The 17,226-nt window shown below is 40.4% G+C and overlaps 1 protein-coding gene across 1 annotated transcript in view; it reads left to right on the top strand.

Moving 5' to 3' along the window:
• The window catches only part of NRP1 (neuropilin 1), a 113,699-nt gene that overhangs the window by 64,550 nt on the left and 31,923 nt on the right, over positions 1–17,226 (top strand). Inside the window, 1 exon segment of the mRNA XM_063414993.1 lies at positions 15,377–15,532. Coding sequence (XP_063271063.1) covers positions 15,377–15,532 — 156 coding nt within the window.

Raw genomic sequence — 17,226 nt, 5'->3', positions numbered from 1 at the left:
CAGCACGGAGCATTTCCCTTCACTGCCCAGGGTCTGTGTGGAGGGACCAGCACCCCCAAGGCAGACTTCATCACAGAGCACTTAGGCTGTAGCTGTGTCCTCTTGCAAGTCCTGCTTGAAGATTCATTGCATTGAGTGGAGATGCCTTACACATGCTGCAGAAGAACTGCTAAGTAATTTCTATCACTCAACCCGTGCAGCAGAAGGAGCTGAGCTAGTTCAGAGATTTAGTATATCATCCTCTTTCACAAGGTACAACACCTTAACCTTGGCTCAGATAATTCTTATTTGGCTCTGATTATGCTTATTTTAGTATAGTCTAATTCTATACTGACATTGATAATTGAAACTTCCAACTGTGTTCAAAATGCTTTCCTGTTAATTGACAATCATGAGATCAGTGCTAAGGTTTCAGACCACCAGAAACCTCAGCAAGAGGGTCCTTGTGCATGTGAACCTCCATCTTCTGCAAAGTCTTGATGCCACTGGCAGTAACTGCGTGTTGGGAATTTGTGTCTGGATAAAATATTGAAGTCCCATGTTTCCTCGGCACAAATATCCCTGGGAACAGATGTTCATCTCCATAAGAGCTTACAGACAAACAACCAAGGACATGTAACTGATAAAGTACTCTGAAATTACCCATAGACAAAAAAATTGTAATATTTTATAAAAAGGAGGAAGGTACTTGTATGTGAAGGACTAAGGTCACTTTGTTCTGCTTTGTTGTGCATGCTATTGTAAACTAGTCATTTATGTGAAGCATTTGCTTTTGTGCAGTGCAGCATAAATGGATTTTTGCTGCACAGTGCAGAACTCTAGAAGATATTCAACAGCAAAAAAACAAAGCTGAAGGATACAGCAATGCTGAACTGAGAACATTCAAAGTGAAAATGTCTGCCTGTTTGCCTTTGTCTGAGAGACAGAGGTTTTGTGTATATCAGTTAATAATTTATTTTTTCATAGCTGCAGGTTTCCATACCTGCACAAACACTGCAGCTGGTTAAATAGTGATAGCTGCCTTTGAGCTGCTTATGTGCATATGCAACTAGGGCATATATACAAGATGTGTAAAGTCATACATGGGCAGAACAGCTTGAAAATTCAGCTCCAAATATTAATTTCCTCAGTGTGTTGGGGGATTTTTGTATAGGGGAAATATTATAGTTCTCCTTTCCCTTCCTTTTGCCTCTCCCTTCAAGGTTAATGTTTTTGTTAAGACAAAAGAAACAGAAAACCTCGCTAGTATTAGCCAAAGGAGATTGGTATCTGTAGAGGACGTCTAGAGGACATGAGATATTATTGTCTCCTTTGAGCTGTTGAAGTCTTTTGGACCATTTCGAAGAAAATAATTAGGAAAATAGTGTTGGCTTGCTATTAGTAATAGATTTGCATGAGTGGACCTGAAACCTATTCTTTTGTGAAAAAGCTAGATTGCTCCTTTGTGGCTGACAGGTATGAACTCCTCAGTCTGGGTGCCACCTGCTTACAGGGCTCTGTTAACTGAAAGTTGCCTTTCCCTTCCTTTCCTTAGTTGTTTGAAAATCAGTGTCAAAGCTTAAATTCAAAATAACCATAGTACAGTCACACTGTAAGTCTGCATAGTACTTTCTCCATTTTATTTTTACCCTCAAACACACTTTGAAAATTGCTCAACTAACATGAGCTTTGGAGTGACTCCTTAATCAGAAACAGATACACTCTAGATTGAATTTCTTCTTTAAAAACACATTAATAAGTCTGTGAATTTTCCAATATCAATGGAATAAAGATATGCATGAGGGAGCAAGGGCTGCCAAAAATATGCGTGAAGGTAGTTTATTTTTATATGGGATGTTATTAGCATCTCAACCTTAAGCTCAGCCTACTTGTTTATTGCACTTACGTTACACACACTTGACTGCCCTTCAGTTTGAAACAGCATAATTTAAAATAAAAAATAAAACCAGCCCTTTAATTTAATCAAGAGCAGGGAACTGCCATTGCAATGTAAGTCATTGTCCCTCATTAACGTATCCTTTCACAGGAAAAATAGTATAGTGTTTCCATTTCTGTAATCCGAACAACAAACATGTTAATAGGTATCAATTACCAGCCAGTTTCAGTACTTAGAACCAGTAAGAAGGCCCATGCAAGGGTTTCACATCTGGTTTTAGTGAAATTGTTCCTGTCTGTGGTATTTAAAATTTAAAGAACTCCTGTTATTGTGCAATTGGGAATCCTAGGGGAGCACAACGTTAATGAAATCCATAATACGCCGGGATTTTCTGATTGCATTTTCAAGGCATTCCTTCAGAAGGGACGACTGACGCCTGCCATGGCAGCAGTAACTCTGTTTTTACAGAGTAGATCTGATGTTTGTATTTAAGAAAGCAGTTACATTTGCACTTATCTGAAAAAATAACATGCAAAATCTTTATACCTAGGGGTCCCTTTGCATCTCATTTCTGAGTCCTTTGAGAAGGAGCCACAGGCTGTTGTGCACGGCAAGACCTGGCTCAGGGATGCCTGGTGGGTTGTGGCCAGCACAGGGGCAGGGGGAGGTCCAGGGGATCGCCCACAGGGAGAGCTGTGGTCAGCTAAAGACACTTGAAACCCGTGTGTGTGGCTTTGAGGAGAGACTGATTGCCTATTACCAGGGTCACTGGGAACCTCTGCTGCCATCAATCCTGCCTGGGGTGGGTTTTCAAACCCACAAGGAGCAACACCTTCTGGGTACTTTTACTGCAGGATCTGTATGTTTTCTATCAAAATGTTTCTTCTAATGCATATAACACAAATCTCTGTGCTCCCACCAAGCTGGATGACAGTTTCTGGGTGGCACAATTTTTCTCTCATCCTGTAACAGTGAGTGAGACCTCCAGCTTGCCCAGAGACCAAAATGAGCTTGTTAATAGCATGAGATGTTCAATTCACATTATAGCTGGGGTAGGACAAAACCATAAGTCCATCTTTAAGAATCCTAGTATCAGATCAAAACTTTGCAGCCATAAACCAAAAAGAACTAGTCTGGTATAAACACACTCTGCCAGCTCAAATTTCTGCAAAAAGGTTAGCAGGGGGTTAAAGTAAGTAGACATTATGGTCTGGATTGAGCATTATCTGTCATTCTGCAGCTGCCATAGGGCCATACATTAAGATGAACTCCTTATTGTGTGTTCTGGCTAATAGGACATAAATCCAGCTAATCCAGCCCAAATTTATACTGCTGGGTTTTTCAGCAGGACACAGACCTGATACCACGTGTAAACCTCAGACTCAGGGCTGGCACAGGGAGCACTGGCTGGCTCTGCTCCCTCTGGCCTCTGCCTGCCAGTCTCTACCTCACTGCCCCCCACCTTTGGCACCCACAACCCCTGGGGTAATTTGAGACCTCTACTCCATCAGCCCTAGGAATGTCAGCTGATCCCGGTGCAAACTTCTCCCTCTGCATCTTGCAGCATTCGGGAGTCTGGAGAAAGGCCAGAGAGGTAACAATAGTTCTCCTCAAAAAACAACCTGGGAGATCCCCCTTGCCTTCACTGATTGAAATATCAGTTGTTTATTTAGCACTAACTCTGCTGTGCAAGGAAAATATACTCCCATTGATTTAAAGCATTTCTCTGTATACACTACTTCACCAGAATTGAGAGGGAACTCTGAGATGGAATTTGCCTTCCACATTTGTCTTCATTCCTTTAGTTTTTAACCTACATTCTTCATTATTTGCTCCTTTGTAAGTGAAACCCAGGAGCATACATCACTGATGTGAACTGGTATATAGATTAATACTGATTTATTTCCAAAGCACTTCTGAAAATAATTGCAGTTCATCATTTGGTGTCTCGACCTTTCATCTGTGTCATAGCTGATTTCCTTATCAGGTATTCACTTAAAAACATAGCCAATATTTATATTTGCTGCTGCACAGCACATTTGTCTCATTAACAGGTTTATTCTTATATTGGGTAGCTGTTTAGGCTGAATTTACCCAGCAAGCTTATCTAAATATTGTACATAAAAACTCATGGATGTGCTAGTCAACAAAGCTTGTTATTTTTATTATTATTTCTGTTTCTCTTGGAGTTTGGTACAGAAGTGAAGTGCAGCATAATGCAGCATAGAATAACATGAAAAATAGGAAATCTCAGCCTCCCAGTTCTCCTGGCCTTTGAAGGACTGCCTGAGAGCTGGAGTTCAAGGCTTTGTGGTGGGGCTTGCCCATCATTAAGGAGCACACTGACATTAAAGCACAAAAACTGTCAGTCCTTTGTCTTCTCTACCACTTCAGATTACAAGTCATGAATTTGGTTCATGTCATTTTACAGTTCATAACTGCACTCCAGAAATCACAAAAAGGAGAGTTAGCTTTGTGTGGAAAAGTGTTACAGTTATCTTAGCGGTCTTAACATGCTTTGCACATGGGCAAAGAATGACAAAAGAATATTCCTTTCTGGAAATCACAGGCAGCACAGACTGTGACACAGTGCAGAACCGGGGTTAATTGACCCAGCAGGATACATTCATACCTTTATTTACTGTGACATGGGAATAAATGGTAGAGTTTCACAAAGGCAAGTACTGAAATTAGACTAGAGGGAGAGGGAGAAATAAAAGGGCCGTACAAAGTATGAAGGTTTTTTGATTATTCAAAGTGCTTTAAGAGCTATTTTAGTACCAGAAAGTTCCCAGCCATAGATTTATCACGCCGGGGAGGCTGAAGAGATGCTCAGAGAATTGTGCAAAACCATTGGCAGCCTTATTGCTCCAGAAGTGCAGGTGCAAAATGCAGTTTAGAAGAAAATCCTCTCTACCTCCCTCTGACATGTTTCAACATCAGGCCTAATACAGAGGGGAGTCCTGTGTGGCTTCAAGCAATCCTGAGTGCAGCATATGGAGGAGCAGCAGAAGCAGAGCCCCTCCAAGCCTCCACTGCCAGCCTAATCATTATAATAGTTCCAGTTTTTTCAGAGGATCCATTATGCAGAGATCTGAGTAGTTTGTATGTAGCTCTGTAATTACCTATGCATCCACTTCCCAGTCCAGCCCTACTTCCCCTCAATGGCTGCAAGACAGATGGCCCTTTAGAGCTGAGATAGCAAATTAAAAATGTGTCCACCAAAAGCACTGATTCAGCAACTATTAAAAATAATTTTATAAATTTATCTCACTTTCACTAGTTGGTTCTAGGGGGCAAAGAAATTGAAATCCTTAAATCAAAACTGAAACTAGTTTTAAACTAACCACCACAGGCTTATTTCGTTTTGGTTTTGGTATTTTTTTTTAATCACATCTTGTTCTTCTTTATTTCACAGAAATTAAATCCACCTAGTCTGTACAAAGTGGTTCTTCTCTCTTGTTTGTTTTTGTTTTTATTTTTCCATTCACCAGGTTCACCAGTTTGGATTGACTCAAAATATTTGTTATAGTTTGCTAGGTTTTAAGCTGCCAGCATGCCAAGAAATCAGTGTTTTGTGCCCCTCTGCTGGGCAGGGGAGCTCTCTCCCAGATGGTTTGCAGACCCTGTGGGGGCTGAGGCAGCCTTGCCCCGGTACCAAGCAACAAATCTTAAGCAACACTGCAGCCAGGACCTTCTGCAGATGTGAAGGAAGGTATCTCAGAGGGAGATTTTTCTGAGTCTGGCAGAAATAAATTAATCTACGAGACTAGGCAGGTGTCAGCCCGAGGGTGAGGCAAAGCTCAAGGCTAGAAGTTAAGTGACCAAGGGCAGTGGCTGGAAACAGAGCCTGGGGTGGGAGCGCACAGCTGAGGTGTGCTGTAATAAGCAGAGTTATTACTGAGCTAAAGGTCTCTGTTCTCACGGGGCCAACCCTGGGCTGGAGATGAGAGCTGTGCTGCTGAGTGCTTTAAGAGATAATTATGCATTTTTATTCACTCTTTCCACACCTGCACAGTAGTATGAAGCTGTAGAGTTCATGAGTCCTATGGGCCTTTCCCCATCCCAGCATCCATGCTCCAGATTTTCTCTTGCTGAGCTATTATTTAGCTCCCCTGTCCTTGTGTCATCCTGCTTTTCTGTCCCAGTTCAATTCTGTTCTGCCCATTAGGTGACATTTTCACAGCAGTAGCAAAATAGGTAGAGTGGAAGGATAAATGAGATTTCTTCCAAGTGGTAAATACCTGCCCTTCAGAAAGCAATTTGTCTTCTTCCCTCCACAGAAAAAAAGAGAAAAAAAAGTATCTTTCAAAAAGGAAACACTTAATTTCATTTTGTCTGTGCCTCTAATGTTTTCATTTACGGTTTCAAAAAAGTCTTTAAAAAGGCACCAGAATAACCTCCAAAGCTGACTGGTAAACAAAAGCTTCTAGCAGAGAAAATGCAGTTGACCAAACATTAAGCTGAGATTTGGTTCCTCTGTTTCCAGGCACAACTGGCTTCTCATCAGGGAAGTACTGTTTACACGTAACTTCACCAACCAGCTGTACCTGTGTAGTCTGGTCTTTCTCTTCATTGCAGCATTTTGTGTTGAACACTTCAGGCTAAACTCATTTCTGGTGTTGATCCTCTTGAAGACAAGGAAAGGATCAATCTGTCTTATTATATATCAGACCAGGGTCTATTTTAACTGGTTGTGTTTAGGTTACAGATTATTGTACTAAAGACTAAAGTGGCTTTCAGCCATAACAGACACAGGAGCAAGTTCTTCTCCAATGCAAAAACTATTAACTTCAGGCTCTGGACTGAAGGGTTAACATAGCACAGAACAGGTTTTTAAATGTTCTTATCAGGCCTTAAAAATTACCTGTCCATAGTAGGGTTCCCCCCTTTCATGACATGCTTAACTAAGAAAATACATCCTGTGTTTATTTTTGAAAGCCACAGTACTTAAAAATCAATAGCTTTTCTCTTTACATAACTGCAGATAGAGTAACTTTTAGATAGGTAGAGTGAGGGTACAAAAACCAGGCACCATTATCTGGCCAAAGAAACCCTGGAAATAAAATCCTCCTGCCTGAATTTTGAGCATGCTTTGCTGAGGGAAGGACAGAGCTGGAGGCAGCCAGTCCCCCTGGTTTGCTTCAGCACTTAGGGGAAGTTGTCTTGGTAGTCAGTGACCTGTGCCACCCCTTCTGCTGTCCCCCTTCCTCCTCCAGCACAGGACAAGAGCACCACTCTCAGCAGTGTGTCTTCCAAATCACAGCCTCAGAAGTATTTCATCTACATGTGTTCATTTCCTCAGAGCTGTGAGGAACATACCAGAAAAGTGAAATAATCTTTGTATGTGCAGTCTGTCTCTCATTTTTCACCATACATTTACAGCACCCTCACCACACTAGCTGCAGCTACCTGATATTTTTCTAGAAGGTAGCAAAAACTCATATTTTTAAAAAAGCAGTGACTTGCTTGGTGACCCAGCAGTAAATTAAAATCATCATATACAATGTGTATGAAATAGAAAATCGAATTTTGGTGCAACAAAACTGACAGTTCCATTTAACAGAGAATAAATGAATGCAGACTCCTGTGGATGAATGACTGATTTAAAGAGACTGTGCTGATTTTCCGAGATGAGAAAGCTGATCAAAAGAATATACATGTATTTCCATGTGACACAAGTTGTACACCTATTCCAGTGAAATTAGGCTTAAAAAGTATTATATCACAGACACTGGCACTTTTTCTTCATTTTGCTGTGATTTTTTTATAGAAAACCCAAAGCCTGAACTCTCAAAAATATCTGAGTGTAGTAAATTCCAGTTATTTCAGTGGGACTGGTGCTGAACACAGTGATTGCACAGTCAGATCTATCTATGCCATCAAGGTGTGCTGTCTGAGACAGGAGAGGTTTTATTTTGCACAATATATCATCCCTTGCTTAGCAGCTTCCTACCATTAGCATAGGTATGCTGTAAAACAGGAAGGAGAAGTTATTACTGTGTGTTTACATATGTTATATTGTACTTATACTGAAAATACCACAATTATATAAATCTAGCCCTTCTGCCTGTACCTCCTGATTTTGATAGGGCAGCAGCTGGCACAAAAAAACCAAATGAACTTAATAGAGGCAAAATTCCGTTTTTTCCACCCAAAGTCTGGTTATTCACATGTGAAGAAGTCTGAGAGAGAAGCTTTGGATTACTTGTTTCCCATTTGTGCATTAGTTGCTCAGTACATTTAGGGGAAAGAAAGTCCTACAATTATGTCCTTCTCTCACAAAAGAGTGGCTCTGCAAGTATTGCTATAGAGTTTCCCTTTTCTATAGTTTCTAACACAAACCAGGGAAGGTCACATTCAAACTGCACTAAATAGTTGTCTTCATTCCAGATCAGAGGATTAAGCTCAGGTTTAAAATTAAATGTAAATTACAAATAAGTATTCAGAAAACGTTAATTAAAAGTATTACGTTCCTGACTCATTTATTGCTCAGCAAGGGTTCCTAAGTATCTTAGCTGGAGAAAGGGGCCATTCACACTCCTCCTTTTTTTTGACCAAGTCATTGTACATGTCTTAGGTTATCCATTTGCAAGTTAATGTAGTGCTGAAGCAAAGGTTTTCATTTTAAAGAAGTAATATTTCACAGCAAGATATGTTCCTGCAAGATGTAAAACAATCTTTTTCTAAAGCACTGGGAGTTAATCAGCCTTTCTCTCCATTGCTACAGAGAGGATTTGAATGGCATAAGATGCTGATTGCTTAGATCCCAAAGTCTGTAGAAAACCCAATACGATTACATTTTCCTCCCTTTGTTATCAGAGTTTATTGTATCTTGGTGTTCAGGTTTTAAATAGTGCTCAAGTGAGAAAAATAAATTAGGAAAAAGGTATTTTCTGAGTCTCCTGAATAGCGCTGGCATTGCCTCAAAGCCCCACACGAGTGTGGGAGATGGAGCTCCCAAATGAGTGCAGGGGATGGCTCCCTGTCCCTGCGTGTCACCCCTGCAGCCGCGCCCCGGGGAGCACAGCCCTGCCCTGGCCTGTGAGCCAGCTCCTGCAAGGACTCACAGGGACACTCAGGGCTCCTGTGCTGGTGGCACTGCCCCTCCCGGCCCCCGGCAGCATTTCTCTTTCACATTTGGTCTTTATAGTTCCCATACTGGAGCGATTTGCTTTGCTGGATTCTGGAAATGTCTCCAGTTAAAATGCTAGTGTATTAACCTGCTGTACTGAGTCTCTTTTGTTTCTCTTTACCAGAGTGCTGCTTGCCAATTTTTATGACTACAGCAGATTTTACTATTCAAACAGAACCAGATGGAACACCAGTTCAAAGAACATGTCAGAATTAAATATTTCTTTTTTAATTAGTTGCTTCTGATTTATGCAAAAAAAAATTAACATAAGAGTGGGAGAATGTGCCATGAATCCAGATGCAACACAGCCCACACAGGCATTATCTTTTCTCTGTCAGAAACACAGAAGCTTTTTCTTTTATTCTTTTCTTGTCTTTTCTTCTTTCCTTATTGTTTCTGGATTTCATTTTTCTTATGCTTTCTGCATCTTTTCCTTCTTGAACTGGCCTCATAATGAAGACTGAGGTTCTCTTATGTTTATCAGTCATACTTTTTATCCATTATCCTAAATTTTCTCCTATATAAACTGGCTGGTCTGCTTCTGAGAGAAGTTACTGCACTCAATCCTGTGACCCCAGCATCAATAGCTGAACTTGATAGCATCTTTTGAGTCTATTCTTTGTTTTCAATTGGGGGAATCTTTACACTTACCTTTTTTTCCTCAGCAGAAAGGGATTTGAGCAGAAGGTGAAGATTGTGAGGAATATATATTTCAACTGCTAAAGAAAGGTTCATTTCCCTTTTGCTGCCAAGAATTCCTATGTCTTTGGCTTGAATGTTTGCTCATCTCTTCTTCCATGCTTCCTCATTTTTGCCAAGTCACATAAGCATCAGTTCAGTGAAACGCTGACTGGGGACAGTTGTTAGGCACAGACTACAAGTTGAGCATGAGATTAGCTGCTTTCCCTTTTGGGGCTTTCAGGATGTTGCTGTCAAGGTCAATGAGAAAGACTTCAGTGACTCAGGAGAGATCTTCATAACAGCAATATTTTCTCCCCACTTCATGGAGCTACCACAAGTATCACTGAGAGTTTTGCACAAAGATTTGAGATAGTTTACAGGCTTAACTCTTTTCACTTAAATCCAGGATGAATATTTACAGCCTGTCATTAATCAAGGAGTTGTGCTCTTGTAATGACTCCTCATTTCAAGAATGAAGACTTTTGGAAGTAATTTTCCAACCAAATTAATTAAACTATTTTCAGAATTTCTACTGGAGCTTGTCCCATTTTTATTTAGCATTACAATCTAAGAAATTAAGTAATAGTTGTATATACCTCATGAGAAAGCATGATTGGCCAAATCAACAGCAGTGTTAAGAAAATAGATCAACTCCTGCCTAATTAAATGTTTGACAGAACAGTGAAGCATCACAACAGTTAATCTGGCTCCGAGCACTGTATGCTATCTAGGGAAATGACACGGTTCTCTAAAAATATTTGCTTTGGTATGTTGTGTCAAGTGATGGATTGTACAGCTTCTCAAGCCACAAGAGATGCCCACAACAAAAAGCTTCCTGTTGTTAATCAAACTGCAGCACTCAGTGCTTTATTTTCTCAGGCTGTTGAACAGACCTACAGTAGGAGTGTTAAAAGCTGGCAAAATGCTCCCCTGCTACAGCTCCCTCAATGACTGTATTTTATTTAACAAGGCAGATTTTCATTCTGAAGATAAGGTCTTCCATACTACAGCCTAGTTATGTATGACAACAGGAAGCAGCAATATCCATTTCAAGCCGTGTCGTTCTTTATTCAGCAGTTTGCTCAGATTTGCTCTGTGATGCATTGTGCAGAGCTAAATGTTATTTTTTTCCTTCTCGTTAACTGGCCTCAAATAAAATGCATATGCCACCCTTGCATATCTTTGTCTTAGAAATGTGTCACGCACCTGCATTTTTTGGAGACAGTAATACAGCAATAAGAATATTTCTCCTGGATGTTAGGAGATATTGCAGAATAAACAGAGAGGAAGTAATTCATATGCAGAAACATCTAGTGCCTTGCAATATGCTTCTGTAGGAAATAAATTGATTTTAGAAATAGGAACAAGTGAGGCTTTTTGAAAAAAAAAAACATGAACATGTCTCTCCTGGAAAAAAAAATACACACTTGAGATGCTCCTCATTTTTTGTAAGTTAGAGGCCCATTCCTATAGGCAAGTCTGCTCCCAGAATTGCACTTTCAAGTAAAGATCTTCACATTGCAGCACAGGCAACTATCAAAGGCTATGTTTTTGGATAAGGCCCTTAGGCATCATTTTCCAAGAGAGATATGCTTCTTGCTCTGAATGAAAGTGAAAATTTGGAAAAAAAAAGAACTTGAAACATGATGCCCTTAGTCAAAGCTGAAACTCTGGTCATGGAAATAAAATGTGAAGATTTCAGGTTTGGAGACAGCTGCCTATCTCAGATCACAGCCATAAGGCTTGCAATAACTTACAAAATCGCTTGCATTTTTTAAAATAAATACCAGATGTTTGTTTATCATATGTGCAGAATGTTAAATGTCAAATAATTGCAGGGAAATGCATTTGATGTTCATCTTCAAAAGTACTGTATTTCAACACCACATCTCTTCACAGTCACTCTAACATGAAACACAAGTTCTTGAAACAAAAAGGACCAAGAAGGCCAAAACAAAAAGCTAGTTATTAAAGACTTATATTACAATCATAGCTGGAGTAGCCTGCATCTGAGAAAAATGGTTTACCTCTGGTCATGTTAACACTTGGAGACTTTGGAGAGGACATACTGTGTTAACTGGAACTTATACAGAGAGATGGACTCTGCAGACATAAGCCTTCAAGATGCAAAGGAATTCCTATGTGGTGACACAGCTGTTCCAGAGCTATTACCCTCTGCACTGATTCCTCTGGGAAAAATAGAGAAGAGCTGTGTCTTATCACAGCTACACTTTGGTTCCTTCAAGTTCCAGTTGTTACCAGCAACTGATATAGTTGAACTTCAGTTCTGAACAGTCTCAGTGACATTTAGAATCTGTGTTTTATGGACAACTTTTTGCATTTTATAGAAAGCTAAGTTTCAAAAAACTTTGGAATAAAAACAAAATACATCACAAAGTGATTAATGAGGGGGAGCTTAACAGCCCATTAAAAAGGGTCATATGGTTTCCAAGGTAGTCTTCTACATAATTCATTTCTATCACCTTACTTAGAGAAGATTGCTACATTTAGGGCTTAATTTACAAACATCCTTAGGCACCACAGAGGGGTGCTCAGTGTTGCAATTCTATTTGCATGCACCTGGAGGGGAGCAGTTCCCCTCTGGATGCCACTGCAAAGAACTGTCAAAAGGAAGTAAATGCCTTAAACCCTGCCTCTCCCCTGGACATTTTCCCTGACACTGAGTCAGCACTTAAATTCCAGGAGACCCTTCTGCTTCTCTGTTGTTTAATCTCACCTTTCTTGTTTGCACTGCTTCTTTCTCACAAAACACTGATGGAGAAATGTTATCCTTCTTTCCTCTCTCAGCTTGTGAGCAAACAGCCTCTGGCATGCAGCAGGTCTGGGGTCACAGCTTGCTTTTGCAAGGGGTTTAAAGCTGTGCTGAACACTCGAGCTGTCAGACTCCGGGCACTCCAGGAGAGGACTATTGCTGCAGTTCCAGTTTTCAAGAGCACATAAAGATTTGCTGACCTGGAGAGAGAGCAGATCTATGTGAAGAGATGTGCTTCCTAACAAAGGGCTCTTCTTCCTCCAGTAATGTCTTTCTCAGTTACTGGAGCCAGGAGTGCCAGTGAAGTTGCCTTTCCTTCCTTACTTATAGGCAATAAATCAGAAGTCCTCTTAGAGTCTCCCTCTCTCCCTGTGAGAGAGTTCTGCCAGGTTTTAGGCATGAAAGTACATGCCTATATCCATTGTGTGTTTGGGACTTAATCCTGGGCAGTAAGATGGATGTTGTAGGAGATTCAGTGCCCTGGAGTTAAAAAGGTGTATTGAATCCCAGAACTGGGGACCAAGCAAAATTTGGGGGCCTGAAGTTTTTTGACAGGACAACCCTAAGGTCTGAATGGTCAGTGATTGGTAGCAATTGTTAAGTCAGGCATCAAATAATCGAATCTCCTAAGCCACCAATGTTACATTTTAGCTTGGCTTCAAATACCTAGAACTCTTGTAGTAGGCCATTGCTTGACTTTATTCACAATGAAGTACTTACTGTATATTAAAAAGCCTCTACTAGAATAATTTCAAATCAGTTGGAATGGTACAGGCTTGGGACCCTAATCATTTCAAAACTGAAGAGCTGTTTCAAATTGTAAGAGAAGCAGATCATTTAAATAACTTAGCTCTGCGCTCCCTCAGACTTCCAGATTTTCAAGTGCACTTCAGCCTGGAAGTGAATGTGGTATTGGACATAACTCAGTGCAGCACACTTTACAATCAGCAGAGTACAGCTTGGAGAGCATTTGAAGTTAAGCTGAGATTGCTCAGAGCAATGATGCCCAGATTCCCCCATTAACTTTCAGATTGCAACAATCTAACATCTGAGACTCTCCAGTTACTTTAAATCACTTGATTGTTTTTGTGAGGTGGTGCTGGGATTTTTTTTTTTTTTTAAGACTGATTTTTTTATCACACAAAACTAAAATGTTGCAGTATTTCATCCCTAAAGACAAGGGCTAAAATGTTACATATAGACTTTATGAGTCTTAGAAACCGGGGCAGGGGCTTTGCCCTGAAAGCCAGTTCTATCTGTCACACACAAGGCTGCTATTCTTGTGTTGGAGCACTCCAAAATGCCTTCCATATGACATGGGCACTGAGAGAGCAGACACTGTCCTCAATAGCACTTCCTTCAGCCTTTTGAGAGAGAATGCAGAGCATGCTGATTTAACTGCTCCAGCGCCTTTGGATATATGACATCCATCCAGGAAAAAGGATGCCCGTGGGACACGGGACATATACATTCTGCATCCTACATACTTTGGAAACAGTGAAAAAGCCTGGGACATTCATGGGGCCATTCACTTGAGAAGGGTTAATTCAACCCATTATTAGCCTACTAAATTCTGGACAACTGAAGTTAGGAGAGTAAATTACACTGATTAATATTTTGTGAATAGTGTCATTTTATACTGAAATTAAATTACCTTTTTTAGGAAACAAAGAGAAGGTTCTAGCTGAGAAGAAAGGGGGTGAAGAATTTGATTTTAATCAGTTTTTTGTTATGGCTAAAAAAAGGCCATAAGAAATGGCAGAGGTTTCAAAACTGTGGTCACCAACCCGACCATGAGAGAGTTTTGTGTGTTTCAGCTATTTGGCAGCTGGACTTGTGCACTGGGGTAAGAGGGTTTTGCCAGCAGCACTGAGTATCCAGCTACTGGAGTAGCTGTATTCCTGCACTCCACATCATTGTCCCAAATATGTTGGTACTTCTTTGATGCCACATGATGACCTAGATAAGGAAAAGACTTGAATGAAAAATAAATAACAGGGAGAGCAAGGTTAACCTAAATCACTTGTCCATTTGTAATGGACAATGTGCTTCCATGACAGGAGAAAGAGAGAGAAGAGTGAAGAAGAGAGATGACTGCTAACACACATTCATGTACATTTCTCCAGTGTCAAAATGACATTGTTTTCTAAGGATAGAAGTTTGTGGCACTTGACAGTTGGGACAGAATTACTGCACTTGAGCTAATGCCTCTTTCTGTTTTCCTCAAATACATCATACAGTACTAGCAAATAATTTGCCTTTTTCCCAACGAAATCACACAGTGATTTGTAATTATCTTGTGACCAACTAATATATATTGAGATTTTTTTCTTCTGTTCTATTTGCAAGTGATGATCTGGGTTTTAGCAGCGTTCTTGTTATCATTCCCTAAGTGCACGACTTTGACATTATCCCAGTAAATTCCATCTCATTTCTACTGCCACAGCCCCAAGGGTTACTCACTGCATGAGGTCCTCTGTGTTGGCAACACCTTGCAGCTTGGGGTCCTTAAGGAATTTCATTAACATCTATGCAAGTGCTTAATGAACGTATTAAGTAAGATTGTTCAGCAGACTGGTCCTTGGAGAATTTCTCTAGTAACCCCTCTGCAGACTGGTGGTCCCCACTTGCACTGATGGTATCTCTGGTTCCTCCCTCACAGAAGAAAGGGAATTCTCTGGCATGTGAATAACATTCCTGGCTAATTAGGCAAAATTTCCAGTCTTCTGTGATGACACTGTTCACAAAGGAGATTATGTCTATGTTATTGTCAACAATATTTTGCAGTTTGCTTTATAGAAAATCCTTATTATTTTTGTAAAACAGGGTGAGGTAGAGAAGGTGCCACTGCTGCAGTGTTGTTATGCTCTGAATTGGTTGTCCTTACATTCCAAATTATTCTCTACCACAGGTAGACTTGGGCCTTCTCCGCTTTGTTTCTGGAATTGGGACCCAAGGAGCCATCTCAAAAGAAACCAAGAAAGAATATTATCTGAAAACATATCGTGTAGATGTCAGCTCCAATGGAGAGGACTGGATTACACTGAAGGAGGGAAACAAACCTGTTGTAAGTATTTTTTTTTCCTTTTTTATCTCTCTTCAGCTGAGAAATAGTCTGTTGAACTATTTAGTTGCTGTCATCTGCTTAAAAAAGAGGAATAAGGTTTAGTCAGATTGATCAGCACCAACTATTTCCCAAATCCAAAAGCCAGCTTATGTCTCAGTAGTAATGAGCCACAGAAATTGTTTATGCAAAGCCTAGAGCAGCTGAAAATGGTGTAAGGTGATGCCCTAGCTATTGAACTCACCATAATCTGAGTAATTTTGTGTCTTTTTCCTGGTCTGTTCTGCTGTTTCCCTGTTTCTCAGAGATTTTCTATGTGACCTTGAGAAAAACATTACGCAGAACTTTTCAAGAAATGGGTCTGTCTGTTCTGTGCAGTGGAGCTCTGGATATGCAATGTGTCAGTGCCTCAGCTCCCTGTGCACGGCCATGCAGGACTGCTGGCAAGTGATTAGTGGTTTGTCAGACTTCCAAGTATCTCAGTGATGGGGGTCATGCAGACAGATGATTAGGCACATCTTTCCATCCTTATAGATTTTTATCACCTTTCCATTTATCAGCAGATTTGCTCTCTGTGACCTCCCAATGAAACAGCTTCAGACACTCATAAGGAAAATTGTCATTACCCGCTACCGTGAGCATAAAGCTCATTACTGAGAAGTCAGTTCTGCTCCAGCTCTCACATGGATAGCCCCAGTGAGGCTGTGCCTCCCTTCCCACCTTGCTCAGGATGTGCCTGAGAGCAGCATCCCGAGAGGCTGCCAGGGACTGATGCAATTGGGAAAGTTTTGTGGTACCTCCCTTCAAAACAGCTTTTTTGTGACCCTTCTGTAAAGACAGAGAAGAGCTGTGCAATATCAAACTCTATCAGTGTAACCCTATCTAGCTCTAAATATTTGGTTACTGGTTTGTCCCTGACTCATCTGTAAATGCTATGCCAAGTCCACTGCATTTATCTAATCAACATGGTAGCAGTGTTTAACAAACACACCTTGCTTTTTAGAAGCACTTTGGAAAACAATAAAAAATTAATACTTAAAGCTTCTCTCTGACACGTATTATCCTGGTTTTACTGGAAGTTCTGGAAGTCAAATGACACAATGTGGGCACTGTACAGTGATGTATATAAAGATACAGTGACTGACTTGCCCAAAGTCACAAGAGGGGCCAGCACCGTGGCTGGTATGAGACACAGGGTTTCCTGGCTCTGGATTCTGTAATCTGAACAAATGCTTCTTTCAAAATCAGACCATGCCTGATTTTCATTACCAGCTTCAATTTGTAAACTCTCCAAGAGTGTATTTTACATGAGTTCCTCTTGCACATGCTGTCCTTAATTAGTGAGAACATTTCCTAAACCTGTGTCATTTGTACAAAGGGTTCATTAAAAAAAATCAATTTTCTAAAATGGGAGTCTTTTTCTGTTGATCAAGACAAGAAAAACGCATGCAGCAGTCTTCATCCCAGATATTTAAATTCAAATTAAAAGTTTGCAGCTGCAGGTCTCAAGGCAGTCATACACCAGTGTTGAACTAACTACATATAAGAATCTGTGTACTTTTGAGAAAAGACTCCTCTGTTGGATGCAAACATTGAGAAAACTATAGCAGGTCCTCACAGGAAAAGAAAAAAAAGTTGCTGGAAAGAAATGCAGTTAGTAAAAATCTCTTACTAAATATGAAACTCTTATCTTAAAT

The sequence above is a fragment of the Prinia subflava genome, chromosome 1 (assembly GCF_021018805.1).
Source record: "Prinia subflava isolate CZ2003 ecotype Zambia chromosome 1, Cam_Psub_1.2, whole genome shotgun sequence".
Taxonomy (NCBI): Eukaryota; Metazoa; Chordata; class Aves; order Passeriformes; family Cisticolidae; genus Prinia; species Prinia subflava.
This window is presented reverse-complemented; position numbering and strand designations above follow the sequence as displayed.